This window comes from Homalodisca vitripennis, chromosome 3 (genome assembly GCF_021130785.1).
Source record: "Homalodisca vitripennis isolate AUS2020 chromosome 3, UT_GWSS_2.1, whole genome shotgun sequence".
In the NCBI taxonomy this organism is placed as follows: domain Eukaryota; kingdom Metazoa; phylum Arthropoda; class Insecta; order Hemiptera; family Cicadellidae; genus Homalodisca; species Homalodisca vitripennis.
In genome coordinates this window covers 35483029-35496883 of record NC_060209.1, presented here as the reverse complement: position 1 = coordinate 35496883, position 13855 = coordinate 35483029, and the positions used below count along the sequence as shown (strand labels likewise).

The 13855-nt window shown below is 31.8% G+C and overlaps 1 protein-coding gene across 1 annotated transcript; it reads left to right on the top strand.

Moving 5' to 3' along the window:
* The first annotated feature begins 55 nt into the window (after nt 1–55).
* On the top strand, nt 56–10553 carry LOC124356795 (nucleolar protein of 40 kDa-like). The gene is made up of 6 exons (XM_046808003.1): nt 56–228; nt 3760–3918; nt 5604–5686; nt 6654–6783; nt 9735–9926; nt 10386–10553. The coding sequence occupies exons 1-6, from the start codon at nt 181–183 to the stop codon at nt 10476–10478; spliced, it is 705 nt and encodes a 234-aa protein (XP_046663959.1). The 5' UTR covers nt 56–180; the 3' UTR covers nt 10479–10553.
* The last annotated feature ends 3302 nt before the right edge of the window (nt 10554–13855 follow it).

The following is a 13855-nucleotide window of genomic DNA, read 5'->3' as shown; positions in this document are numbered from 1 at the left end:
GCATATCGTGGCTTCATGACGTCTTCAAAGCCCTCTTTATAAGTAAACTGTAAAAAGAACTTGCGGCATTGATCGGTTTGTTTGTTTTGTTGTGAAGAACTAACCTCGAGGCAAAAACAAATATATCTATGTGAATTATCAAAAGAATTAAATTATTTTTACGCTACATACCTACGTATTATGGAAGGAGAACAATCTAATATACTGAACACTATATTTCTTGGTGAGGTAAGTTTCTAAGCCGCTGGAGAGTCAAAATGTTTTAATTATGCTATCCGTGACACTTACTTCAATTACAGGCCTATCGTTAATTTTTCAAGTGTTCTTTTTTAAATTACAATAAATCAATTATTGGATTATATACAGTTGTATGTTTGTAAAATATTCTTACCATGGTGATGCATGGATCAGAATATGCTAATAGTTGAGTAAATTTAAATTTGTGTAGGATAAGGATAAATGTTTAAATTTTAGTAAACAAGGGGATTGTGATTTGTGACTGCCCTATCACTTTTAGCCAATAGCTTTTTGGCCTAGTTAAATATTTTGGTAATTATCATATTAACCGCCGGGGCGGAAAAATACGAGTTTTGCGTTCTTAACTTATTGGAATCGTCCTATATAAAAAAAGTATAAGGTTTGATGGGGTGGAAATGAGAAATAACGAAGTTCTAGAAAATAAAAAATTAAATAACTTTCCAGTAATATCTCCATGTTCTACATCCACGTCTAGCGTCACGTGACCTTTTGTGGCCAATGATTGAACCTCGTGATGACGTCATCGGTTGCGCCGCCATCTTTGCAAACGTAAATGAGAAATTACAGAAATGAGCAGAATTTTGATCAAAATTAATAATGTTTTTCTTAATTTCGAGAAAAAAATTAATTACGAGTGCCTCCGGCCATCAGCGCGGGCTTCGGCAGCACCTTCGGTGCTGCCCCGCGCTGATGTCAATAAAAGAAAAACATCCCTCGAGATAGTACCTATCAGTAAAATATAAAATTCTAGAGGGGCTGATCAAAAATATAAATTGAAATGTAATGCAAAGGCAATTATGTAAAGTTTAAAAACTAAATAAATCATGAAAAACTCAAATATATAGATGGATATTAACAGAGAACACTTACCATTAGTGTGTTGGCGGATATAGCTAAACAGCAGCAACAAAAAAGTGGTCTATCACATCGAAACGACAAAGTCTCCCGGTTTAAAAACACCACTCGACCGCACGACGAACAAATACACTCATTTTTAAAAATGCCCTGTTCTATTAAAAAAGAGATAATTTCGTTTCGGTTAAAACGTAAGCTCTTTACGTGCCCTACGAAACACTCCGACACACACAATTCACTAGGGTTGGTTGAACTAGTGGATGGTTGATTCATCATTGTAAACTCACTCACTCAATCCGACCTACTGAACACGATATCTTGTGTAGAACTGACCTATGCCCCGGACAACTCAGATAACAGGTATGCTATCAGTCCCGGCCGCAGATAATATTCAAGTAAACAGATTATCCAGACACAGCACACAAACTGAACATTAAAACATTAGAAACTTTACCACTTATCAATATACCCCCTAAAATCATGTTATTTGTCATTTGCACCCCCTAGTACTATATATATTTTTTGTTCAGGAGGGTGAGCAGAATACGTTGGTAACGTCAAATTCGTGATTTGCCGCCCCGGCGTTTAATCTTACTGGTACCAATATTTTTTATCACTTTAAAACATAACCTCAAAATCACAACAAATGTATGGGTAACCTGCGAATGTTGTTGAAGAATAATAATATGTTCATTACCCTTTAGGTAACTTACTGCCCAAATTTAAATCTTTCTTAGGAATAACAGTGATATCTACCTGAGAGGTATTAGGCTCATTTTAGCCCATTGTGGGTTGATATTTATAATTGACTAGCGGGCCCGGCGCGCTTTGCTGCGCATTTCAATAATTTTTTTGCAAAAGTTGCCCGCGCGGCTTTCGCACGCAATTTCCCGTTGAAAACAGTACACTATATTCACTTATTCTTTTTCTATCACATTCTAAACATTGCTGAGATAATTGATAGTCGTTCCATCGTGAGCCTCTTGGGCGTATTATGAAGGTATGTACCATATTCCTGCCTCTATCTAGCTGTTACCCACGGCTTCGCACGCAAATCTTAAGAACCGAAGTCCTTATATTACTTAGTAAATTTTTTTTTTTACTATAATAAATTTTAGATTAAATTAGTTATATCTCCGATGCCACGATTGAGCTTGCTTTGTTGTCTAGATCGAGAGAATATGTACACACGGAGTTTTGAGAACCATACTTCTGTCAAAAAAAACAACTAAGGTTGATTTTATAACATTCTTTATATTTGTAGCCAACGTAAGATAGTAATTATGATATCTGCATTACTCTTCTGATCAAGCATTACGAGCATGGTTTATATTAAATAAATATTGCAGTTAAAGGTGAATTTTTACGTCAAATTTGAATTGTATTATCTGGATAGTAAAGTTTATGTTTAATAGTGATTGCAAAAACAGTTTAAACAAAATTTGTCGTTTCTCTTAAGCTTACTCTATGCTTTAAAACTATAAGTGTAATATATGTTTACAAAGAACAGCTGATTAAAAATTTGAAAAGACGTTAACATATGTTTGCTGCAATGCATTTCTTATGGGTATTTCTATAACCAGTGGGGCGGAATCCTGAATCGGGAAAGGGATGGGCATAGCTTATAAACCTTCTCCGTGGAAAAATACATATACGTACAAATTTTCATCATGATCGGTCCAATAGTTCACGATTCCATAAAGGACAAACATACAAACATTCATTTTTATATATATAGATAATCATGATTCTATGTATCGGTGACCACTTATTATATTGCAGCATTATTGCCAATAAGTTCAATATTTTCTGGAAAAATTCATGATTACTTTACAAGAAGAGATTCTTTAGAACCACAAATAATATTGTACATGAAACCAATAAAAACCTAAAAGTTATACACAATGTACTTAGGCTACCTAAAAAGAAAAACTTATTTTTTCCATTTTGAATTAGATAGAAAAACATCTTTAAACAGATTTTTGAGGATAAAACTACTTATGTCACTAAATAATATAATTAAAACTGTACACAATCTCAAATTTTAATAAGTTTTATTGAAAAAATTTTTATAACGCTGTAAAAAAATCTTGCAACTGCATAGCCTAGTAGCTCCATTGTTGTTATTTGCCATCTATATTTGAATGAAATAAACAACAAAGAAGAGATGAGTATATTATTATGTAATATATATTTTTAATCTACATTTCTGTGTGTTTAGCGTAAATATAATCAATTGATTATAAAAAATTAATACTAAAATAAAATTCTAAATGTCCAGTTATCTGAAAATTAGTATTTCTCGACAGTTCCAGGCATATCCGATTAACAGAACATTAGTATTTCTTGGCAACTTCTGGATGACATTACCCAAAGGGTTAAACAACACATAAGATATACATATTTGATCTTTCTTGAGGCATTTGTCCCAGTAATATACCTAGACCTAGGCAATATGTGTCATAGAAAGTAGGCTATGTTCTGTATGTGTGAGGTCTTTTATAAATATAAAATAGATTATATAATATTAAAATTCAGCTGGAAAATCCTTAAGAAGGACCAGATTAATTTATAAGAAACTACTCTGACCAGCTTGCATGTAGAATAAATTTTAGCTGAGTTGTCACTATTTTATTGTGTTTGTAGGTGGCAAGTGTCCAAAATTATGGTGCATTTGTTCACATCCCAGGGAACAGAAATCAAGGCCTTGTCCACCGAAGTCAGATATCATCTACTAATGTGGATGATGCTACAGAAGTTCTGCAACGAGGGGAACGTGTTTGGTGTAAAGTAATTAGCATATCAGTAAGTATTTGTTTTGTTAAAATTAAGATTTTTATTTCAGGGGTTCAATTTACAATCTATGATACACCCTAAATACATATTAGCCCTGTGCTTTGGCAAGCAACAATATGTTGATGCTCCATAATTATTTTTCTAATGTTATTTTTTTTGTTAAACTAGTGTATCTGTAAACCAATGGTATAATAATTTGAGGGGAGACCTCAGGGCAGCTTACTCTCATATTTCGATTATTATTATCGAACAATTCAATATAATACTATCCATCTTCAATATTATATAATCTGAAACACTGGTAACACGTTTACTTTTTCATATAGTAAACAGATTTTAGTTTAGATAGGTCTTTATTAGACATCTTTCATTTTATAATTAACGTTTGTAATACAATATTACAATATTTGTAATACAATACTGTAACAAATAGGGAAAGAGGATAACAATATTTACTTAATTTTGTGGCTATCTCATCTTTTCTACAATTGTTTTCATCTCAGATATAATTTTAAACATTCATTTTGTAATATATCAGTATTAAATAAATTTAAGTTGATACTGTAATTGTAGAGAATTACCAAAAAGGTTAAATTGTATAACAGTTAATATAAGAATAACAATATGTTTATTGTCACAAAGCTTACACAAGCAACGACACAAGTCATGTATATATGCACTTGTTATTAAAATATTTTGAAGAAGTTTATAAATGGCTGCCAATTGAACTTAAATAATTAATAAACTTCAAAAAGATAAAAATTAGTTCAAAAAATTGTATTTTTGTTCCTGCAGAGAACAAAGTTATATAAAACACATATGCAGTTAAACAGAAATTTTAAAGACATTAAAATCAAATAATACAGTACTGAAAGTGAGTGATTAAAAGTAAACATTGAAAGTATTACTATACAAAGTTTGGATGCATTAAATTACTTATTGACTTAGTCATCCAGATTTCAAATCTTTCCAATTTTAATTAATTGAAAATAGATTTTGATACGATTAATTATTCTAAATTTTTGTTTGAAGAACTGTGAGACTAAAACTTTGTTTCACAAGTAGGCCTAACAGAACATCATTTTGATGTTCTCTTAAAGAAGATAATCATGTAGTTTTCTTCAAGACATTGCCCTTTTTCAATTCCAGCTTTGCCTTTACATTCTTGAAATTGCTCATACATGTTTAAAAATTAACCTTTTTTAAATTAAACATTCTCCGATTTGAATACTATATTTTTTAATGCTTCTTCACTATTTTGACATAGAATTATGTTGTTTTGACATTAAAACCACAAAAAGTAAACATAGGTAAATTGAGCAATATGGTGTAATCCCTGAGAAATCTTACATTTTAACTTGATGGAGAAATCAAGAATCCTTGTTGCCACTGACAAATTTCTAAACTAGAATAGGCTTATGTCTATTGCTTTAAATATTAAAAATAAAATTTATAACGGATTAAAGCAAATGCAGTTGTACCCTGTCCAAAAGAAACTATCAAAAGTCTACTTTATGATGTTAAACATGATTTGGGTTTCATCAAGAAATCTCCTAATTGTATAAAACGGATTCTTCAAAATCCTGCTAACAAAAGTAGTAGCAAAAGTTTTGTTTTGCGAATTAGTCTACAATTATTCTTCCTTATTATGCCCTTTTCAACCTGTTTTTCAGAACATTTTTGTTTGTTTATAGGAGGATGGAAAGATTGGATTATCAATGAAAGTTGTTAATCAAGGCAACGGAAGGGATTTGGATCCAAACGGAGTACAGATTCAGTGAGTCATCTTCCATTAAGCATAAAAATAAATCCATTAATTTAAGTAAAAACTTAATAATTGCTTAATGATAAAAAATATGCCATATAGTATGTATTACTAGATAAGTAGATATTTCTTCTATCTTCACAGTCATTTTTTTAATAATTCAGTATTTGGAATATGTCACTAGCTGTTTGTTGTTAGTATACAAATAATGTTATCATCACATCAGAAGTAATTTCTCAAAGAGAAATAAAACTTAATATCTTTTTAAAGATGCACTTTTAGATTTATCTGGCTTTAGTTGCAGTGACAGTGAATAAGTAGGTACAAATATTTTATTATTTGAATTACCCTGTATCATTATAATGCTAAAAACTACTTGTCTGTAGAAAAATATATAGGTAATGGGGGTATTAATGCAATATACAGTATGTCCACAAAAGGATGTCACAAACCTCTGTGACTGATAGTATTCATTATTCCAAACAAAAAATTACCTATAAACATACGTCGAGAAATGAGTCATTTAACCGCTAGTCGCCATTTTGTATTTTGAGCACAACAGTTTTCCACTGTAGAAGTGTTTTGTTTTATGTTGTTGGTGCCAATAACGTTCTTGAACTAACCTTATTGTAATAATGGGAATCTGAATATAATTTTATGTATTTATGAACCCAATGAGAGAGTATTTGCAGGTCTATAAAGTTAACCTAAACATTTGAAGAGGTAATGCAGATTGTTAAAAATAAAATAGAAAGCAATTGAAATATAATTAACTAATTATTGATGCTATTATAATCAAGATTAAAATTTTTAAATAGGCCTGTCCTTCAATTATATATTAAATAGATGTCAGGATGTATGTGATAAGTTAGTACAAATCAAGTAAAAAATCCTTGATTTAATTAGTTTCATTTGTATGTTATTTTATGCAACTCTATTTTGTAAATTTAGTAACCTTCATGAAAGATTTTTGTTCAAGTCAGGATGAACAGAAACGCAAGAGTATGCCTCCAGGTGGAGGGCGAAAGAAAATCACTTTGGAAGCTGTTCTCAAGACTACTTGCTCAAAATGTGGGATCACTGGTCACTTAGCCAAGGATTGCTTTCAAGTAAGTAGACTTTTTAGAATAACAAACTCATTATTGAATTTATGGACTGTGTACAACATTTTGTGTGTTATTGTGCTTATCAATCAGTGCAATATTTATGTTTAGGACGTACATAATTTGTCATTATCTATTTTCATAGTTACATTAAAATGTTTGATCCATGTTCTTTATACAATTTCAAGGTGGTTGTAATAGGGAATTTACATAAATTGACTAAAATGTTTGATCCATGTTCTTTATACAATTTCAAGGTGGTTGTAATAGGGAATTTACATAAATTGATTTGTTCATTAGATACAAAATTAGGTACTTCCTTTTCATCGTTTACTTGGCCAAATGATTTATTAAATTTGAACCCATATGAAAGTTTAATTTATGTTCAAGTCGAGAGATAAATATAGTTTAGTGGGTTAAGGTAAATTATAGTTATTTGAAAATAAAATATTGCTTAAATTTGAGATTTTCATGACACATATATATTCAAATAATGTAAACATTTATTAAAAATGTAAATTTTGTTTTGTCTATTACACTTTTTACCCAGTGGGTAACAAGGGTAAAATAATATTCTGTATAAAATGAAGGGATAGACTAGTTGTAAATCTACCAAATCGTCAGCCAGCAAAGTTTTAGTATGGCTGCTAAGGCGTAGGAGGATACCCCTGTGTTATACACCTTGCTTGCTTGGTAAACCAAGTTTAAGCAAAGTAGTTTATACTTCGCCTATTGAAGCTGTTTTGAGGTTTTTTCATCTCTTCAGATACAGATAGATAGCAGATTTCAGCTGTCACAGCGTACTCAGTTGAAGATCATGCACTTTGCACTTTCTTAGAGTACCATCCCAGCCAGTGTAGGGGGCTAAACTCTACAACTGTATAGAATGTTGAAAAATATACTTTAAAAACCTTCATCAGATTATTGATTTATTTGAAACCAGTTGAAATATAATTAACTAATTATTGATGCTATTATAATCAAGATTAAAATTTGGTATGATTTAACTTATTAAAGTTATCTGCAAATCAACGTCAATGTCAAAATACTGTATATGCCTCAATGGATGTTTGCAGGAGGACAGTAAAAGTAAAGTAAAGTAAAGACAGTCCATGAGAAGTCATTAAAAACCAATTATTATATCAACTTGTATACAATTTTGAAGGTATTAATGGAAGTCAAAAACCGTGAGATCAAGTAAACAGTAACAAATACAGCTTATTTGGTACCTCATATAAAAACCTATTATTTATATTAATTCTGAAAATTGTATGAACAAATGGGCTTTTTAATATAAAAATAAGTATTTGTTAATATGACCTGGATAGAAATCAGTAAATAGATACCAATAGAATCACCACATAACTTAGATTTAAACTAAATATTTAGATAACCATACATAAATAAATATCTATGATGAAAGTGATTTTTTCGTTTATTTTAAATGACCAATTTGCTCCTTTCTGCATTTTATCTTTGAATTTCGTTTCAAATTCGGTGTATTGTTTCTTTAACCCTGGAACTGGCAAACGCCCGATATCGGGCGTTTTAATACGTCTTTTATTTCTTAATATTACGTACTTAAAACACGATCAAAGAGTATCGGTATTGATACCAATCGAAAGAGGAAGGTTCAATTTATGTAAATAATACACTAATAAATAATTTTATCGTTTCTTTACACATCCATACGTTTTATAATCTCTGAACTGTTTGTTTACATTCTCCCGCGTACCGCGCTAGTTGCGCGCGCAGCGATGAGTCAACTGGTTCATTCGGCTATTGTTATTTCGTCAGCTGCATGGTGTTCTGAATGGTTTATTGTTTGTTTGAGTTCGTTGTAATGATGGTTTTGTATATGACACAATAATAGTAAGTTTTTTGTGCGTGTTTACGTAATGGATCGTAATTTCCGCGATCGTTCGTGACATTCGAAAACATGTTGTACATTGATACCAATCGAAAGAGGAAGGTTCAATTTATGTAAATAATACACTAATAAATAATTTTATCGTTTCGTTACACGTCCATACGTTTCATAATCTCTGAACTGTTGGTTTACATTCTCCCGTGTACCGCACTAGTTGCGCGCGCAGCGACGAGTCAACTGGTTCATTCGGGTATTGTTATTTCGTCAGCTGTATGGTGTTCTGTCTGGTTTATTGTTTGTTTGAGTTTGTTGTAATGATGGTTGCGTATATGACACAATAATAGTAAGTTTTTTGTGCGTGTTTACGTAATGGATCGTAATTTCCGCGAACGTTCAAGTGACATTTCTGAACTAGTTGTACATGAAATAAGCAACGATGAGGATTCCGATTTAGACATTTAATCAGAACATAATTTAAAAAATATATAATAAAAAATAAAAAAATAGAAAATTAATATAAACTAATAGTTACAAGATTGTACAAATCCAAGTGAGCTTTGAAGTTCTTACTTTTGTTGGTAAGTAGCACTTTCGAATGTCAGTGAAAGATTTTTGTATCGTTTACCACATGTAAAAATAAATACCTTATAAACTATGTGTTGTTTTATTTTTACTCAGAATTAAATGCTCTTCCTTTTTTATATTTTGGATTTTGCATATCACTAACAACAACAATTTTACAAATCAAAAACTTTGAACTAACTTTTCTTTTTTCTAAAAAATTTTTTTTTCATGAAGAGGTAGAGTAAGGGTATTTTTTTTGTTTTAGTTATATTATGTGAAAAATGTTCCTTGAACAATGCTGAATAAAGAAATATATAATATGACATAGGTACTTTATAGTAAACTTGTAATAATAAAATAAATATAAGGCAATGTATGAAGTACTAAAAACACTCTGCCACTGAGAGAAATATGACCGCCAGTTCCAGGGTTAAACCTATTTTCTTTAGATTAGTTTTAAATCTGTTTAAGTTACGACTCTATTTTGATAATTGTTTTATTAACATATTTTGTTTCCTTTAAGGGTGGCAGTGGTAAGATTTATGAACTTATTCCAGAGGATGATATTAATGAAGTTCCTGTGAATTCTATTGAAGATGAAAAAACAAGTCAAAAGGAATCATCTAAGTCTAAAAAGAGGAAAAAAGATAAAAAATATAAAAAGGAAAAGAAGAAGAATAAAAGGAAAGCATCGAGTTCTGAATCAGATTCTGAGGTTAGTTTAAAAATACTGTATTTATATTTATTCATTATGTTTTTTATACATTTTTATATAGACTGCTGTAGTTCCAGAAGTTTATTATATTCTGATAAAACTTGTTAATGTGATGATTATTAATGTGTGTAAGATTATTCCATAGTAAATTTATTGTTATTTTGCATAATCTTAACAATGAATCTAGGCCAATTTTATTTAAACTGCTGTATAACCAATTATAATGCATATAGTTAACACATTTACTGCTTTCTTTCTAAGTGATATTGAGTATTCCTACACCACCTAAACATGCACCTAAGTGTTTGCTGTAGTTGACTTGTTAATAGGAAGAAATTTAGTATTAAAAAGGAATTGTGTTTAATAATGTTTAAATATATAACCCTATGGATATATATTACTTATAATATATACTTGGATTATATTCTTTCATATTACTTAAGTTTCTTCTTTTTTCAGAGTGACACTGATGGAAATAAGAGAAGAGAACGAAGAAAACACAAGAAAAGAGATCGTTCTAGATCTAGATCCCCAAAGAAAAAGAGGAAATAATGTTCCAAGATGTAACTGTTTATGTAATTAAGTCAAAAATATTGTATTAATTACATTAGTTTATTTATCTCAGTATTTTTCATTTTTTGGACTATTCATTTCTTTATTTCACCCATCTAGCTTTTTAAATAAATGCATTACTTCCGTTCATGTGTTACTTATGAATATAAATGAAATATGGTGAGAAAAGCCAATAAAAGGCTAATGTATTATTTTGTAGGTACATTGAGGAACTTGAGCATTGCTCTCCTTCTTTATAAAAGTAATTTAAAAGGAAAAATATATTGATTAATTGGTTTCATTGAATTTTACAAAGGGTCTACCCCGAGTAACTCATCACTAGTATTACGTATTCAAAGACACTGTTTTAATCCACATATAAAAATTAATGAACAAATATTTTCTGTCACCAACTGGATAGTAAAATTACTTCTCCCTCCATGTAAACTGTACACACAATATTTTTTTAAAGACAGAACAATGTTTTAATAGCTACTTTCTGTACTGTACTCCTTGGCACTAAACCTAAAATTCATAGATAACACTGATTAACAAATTAATCCACAACTACATTTCAACCTTATGTGCCACCATCTGCAATTATTAGATGTACTATGAGTGTAATGGTGGAAATATTTTAAATTCCTTTTTAAATTAAATACCATTAAGGCAATATTTTTAAATTTATTTTACTTTTAAATTATTACGTAATTGCCATAATGTAGCCGATAATTTTACTGCTGTTTTGATGTAAGTCCGTTGCTCGAGTCTGTCAGCCGTCACTAAAATCGCTACATAATGGTAAAACACAACAAGACCACACTGTGACTTAGCGGCTATTGTGGCAGAGCCTACAGGCGTGTTAGCTTGTACAGTCACGTCCAAAAAAATGGTGAGTACAGTCCGGAAACTTTCTGATACCACCTCATACTACTCCACAGAGAGCAATCTGAGCGCTCACTTTTTCTATACCTCAAATTTATGGCATTAGATGAGTTTTCTTGTGTAACTAATAAAATCAAAACTGGTACTTATTGTAACACTTATGCTTAGAGATTTCCAAAAGGTTACATTTTCACCCAGCATGTTAGCTGTAAACATAGTTATATTTTCCTCCACTCTATGATTAGTTCAATAACACTATAATTACAAACATCACAATTAATAGCATTCTAAACCTAAACAATGTAATGTAATGTAGCAATGTAATTTATTTCCATTACATTGTATTGATTTTCATTTATATTATTTTGTATTTGACACCTGTTCTAACTTGATGTTTATGAATAAAGCATTCTGTATTCTGTAAATATAGGTGTTACGTAACTTTGCCATTACAAACAACACTATAACCCGGGGTTCACTCGCGCTGTTAGGTTGAACCTAACATTGGTAAATGGAGTACAATATTACTAGTCAAAGTTACTATATTTTTTCTCGTCTTTTTGTCTATTCCTCGTTGAAGTGTCTGTGAGCATGTTTTCGCGCGAAAAGAGTAAGTTCCGTGTGGTGGGGGTAACTGGTGGGGGAGGGGAGTGTAGCCATACGCGCGCTGTTTAGTGCCAACCTACCGCGCGAGTAACGATGTTGTCTCATTTGTTAGGTGCTACCTAACGACGCGAGTAACCGCGTTAGTGTTTTGTTTGTGTTCAACTTTAGTTTTTTTGTTGATTTAATTTTAATATTGTGGTGTAGTTAATCTGTTTGCTTGAACTAAGTGACATTTATAAACAGATACTTAAAAATGGAACAATGAAACACATTTTGGGTTGGTTAGAAGAAGAGGAGAATTTGTTGCACGATGACGTGTCAGATTTGGATGCAACAACTGAAATTGATGATCAAGACACCAACTCAGAGCAGTCAGACTTCGAGAATGAACCTAATGAAGTTACTGAAAGTGCTGGTCCATGTGAACCCAGTGTTACGACACCATAACTGTAAGTAGGCCTAATCTATCATTAGTCTCTAACTTACAACCGTACTATGTAGGAAGAGACCAAATCACGGGATGGAATGTACATGAACCTCCCAGTTCAAGAACACCTAGGCAAAATATAATTACAACACTACCTGGAGTAAAGGCTATGGCACGTCATTCTAACACAATTTATGACACGTGGAAATTGTTTTTTTCCCGACACGTTAATTGATGAAATAGTACGTTGTACAAATGAAACAGCTGTTAGTTATGAGCCAAAAGTACACAAGAGGAGAAAAAGACTGCCCTCAAAACAGATTTTTGCGAATTACACGCATTTTTTTGGTATTTTGTATTTGGCTGGTGTCAAGAAAGGTAACCATTTGAATATTGATGAGCTTTGGGCAAATGATGGCACTGCTCCTGATTTCTTTGTGGCTACGATGTCTAAAAAGCGTTTCCAAACACTCATTCAGGCCATAAGATTTGATAAGAAGAGCAACAAGACCTGCCCGATCAACTAAGGATAACTTAGCACCAATACGGACGTGTTTGAGGCATTTGTAAAAAAATGTCAAGACACCTACAATCTAGGTGCATTAAACAACTCTAGACGAAATGTTGGAGGCGTTTTAGGGGCAAGTGCCAATTCAGGCAATATATTGCCAACAAACCCGCGAAATACGGGATAAAGATTTACGCACTGGTTGATGCAAGGACTTTTTTTTACAAACAACCTCGAGATTTATCCTGGAAAACAGCCTCCAGGAGAGTTTGATTTAGGCAATGATGTAGTGAGTGTTGTAAAACGTATGATAAAAACCCATTGACAACTCCGGAAGAAATGTTACAATGGATAATTATTTCATGGACATACCATTGGCTAATGACCTCTATGCAAATCACAGACTTACTGTAGTAGGAACTGTTCGTAAAAATAAGCGCCAATTGCCTTTAGAACTCACGACCAATTTACGTGAACGTCCAGTAAAGAGTACTATATTTGCCTTCTCCAAAAGCCCAAACAACTGTATGCTAGCCTCATACATTCCAAAGAGAAATAAAAATGTTTTAGTCGGATCAACCATGCACAAAACAAGGAGTGATTGACGAAGAAAGTGGTGATAATTTGAAACCAGAACTAATCACATTTTACAACCTCACAAAAGGAGGTGTAGATGTGGTTGACAGAATGAAAACAGAATATTGTGTTTCAAGGATTAGTAACAGATGGCCGTTCACTGTATTTTGTTCTTTGTTGAATATTGGAGCCATTAACAGCCAGATAATCTGAAGAGTAACACAAACATTCTAATGCCCAGACGGAAGTATTTAACCGAGTTGGCTAGAGCACTTGCAATCCCCCACATTACATTACAAGACGGTCATCACTGACGAACTTATCAATTTCACTTCGCCAAAAGATCAAGAGCATTGTGGGAACACCTGCAACACC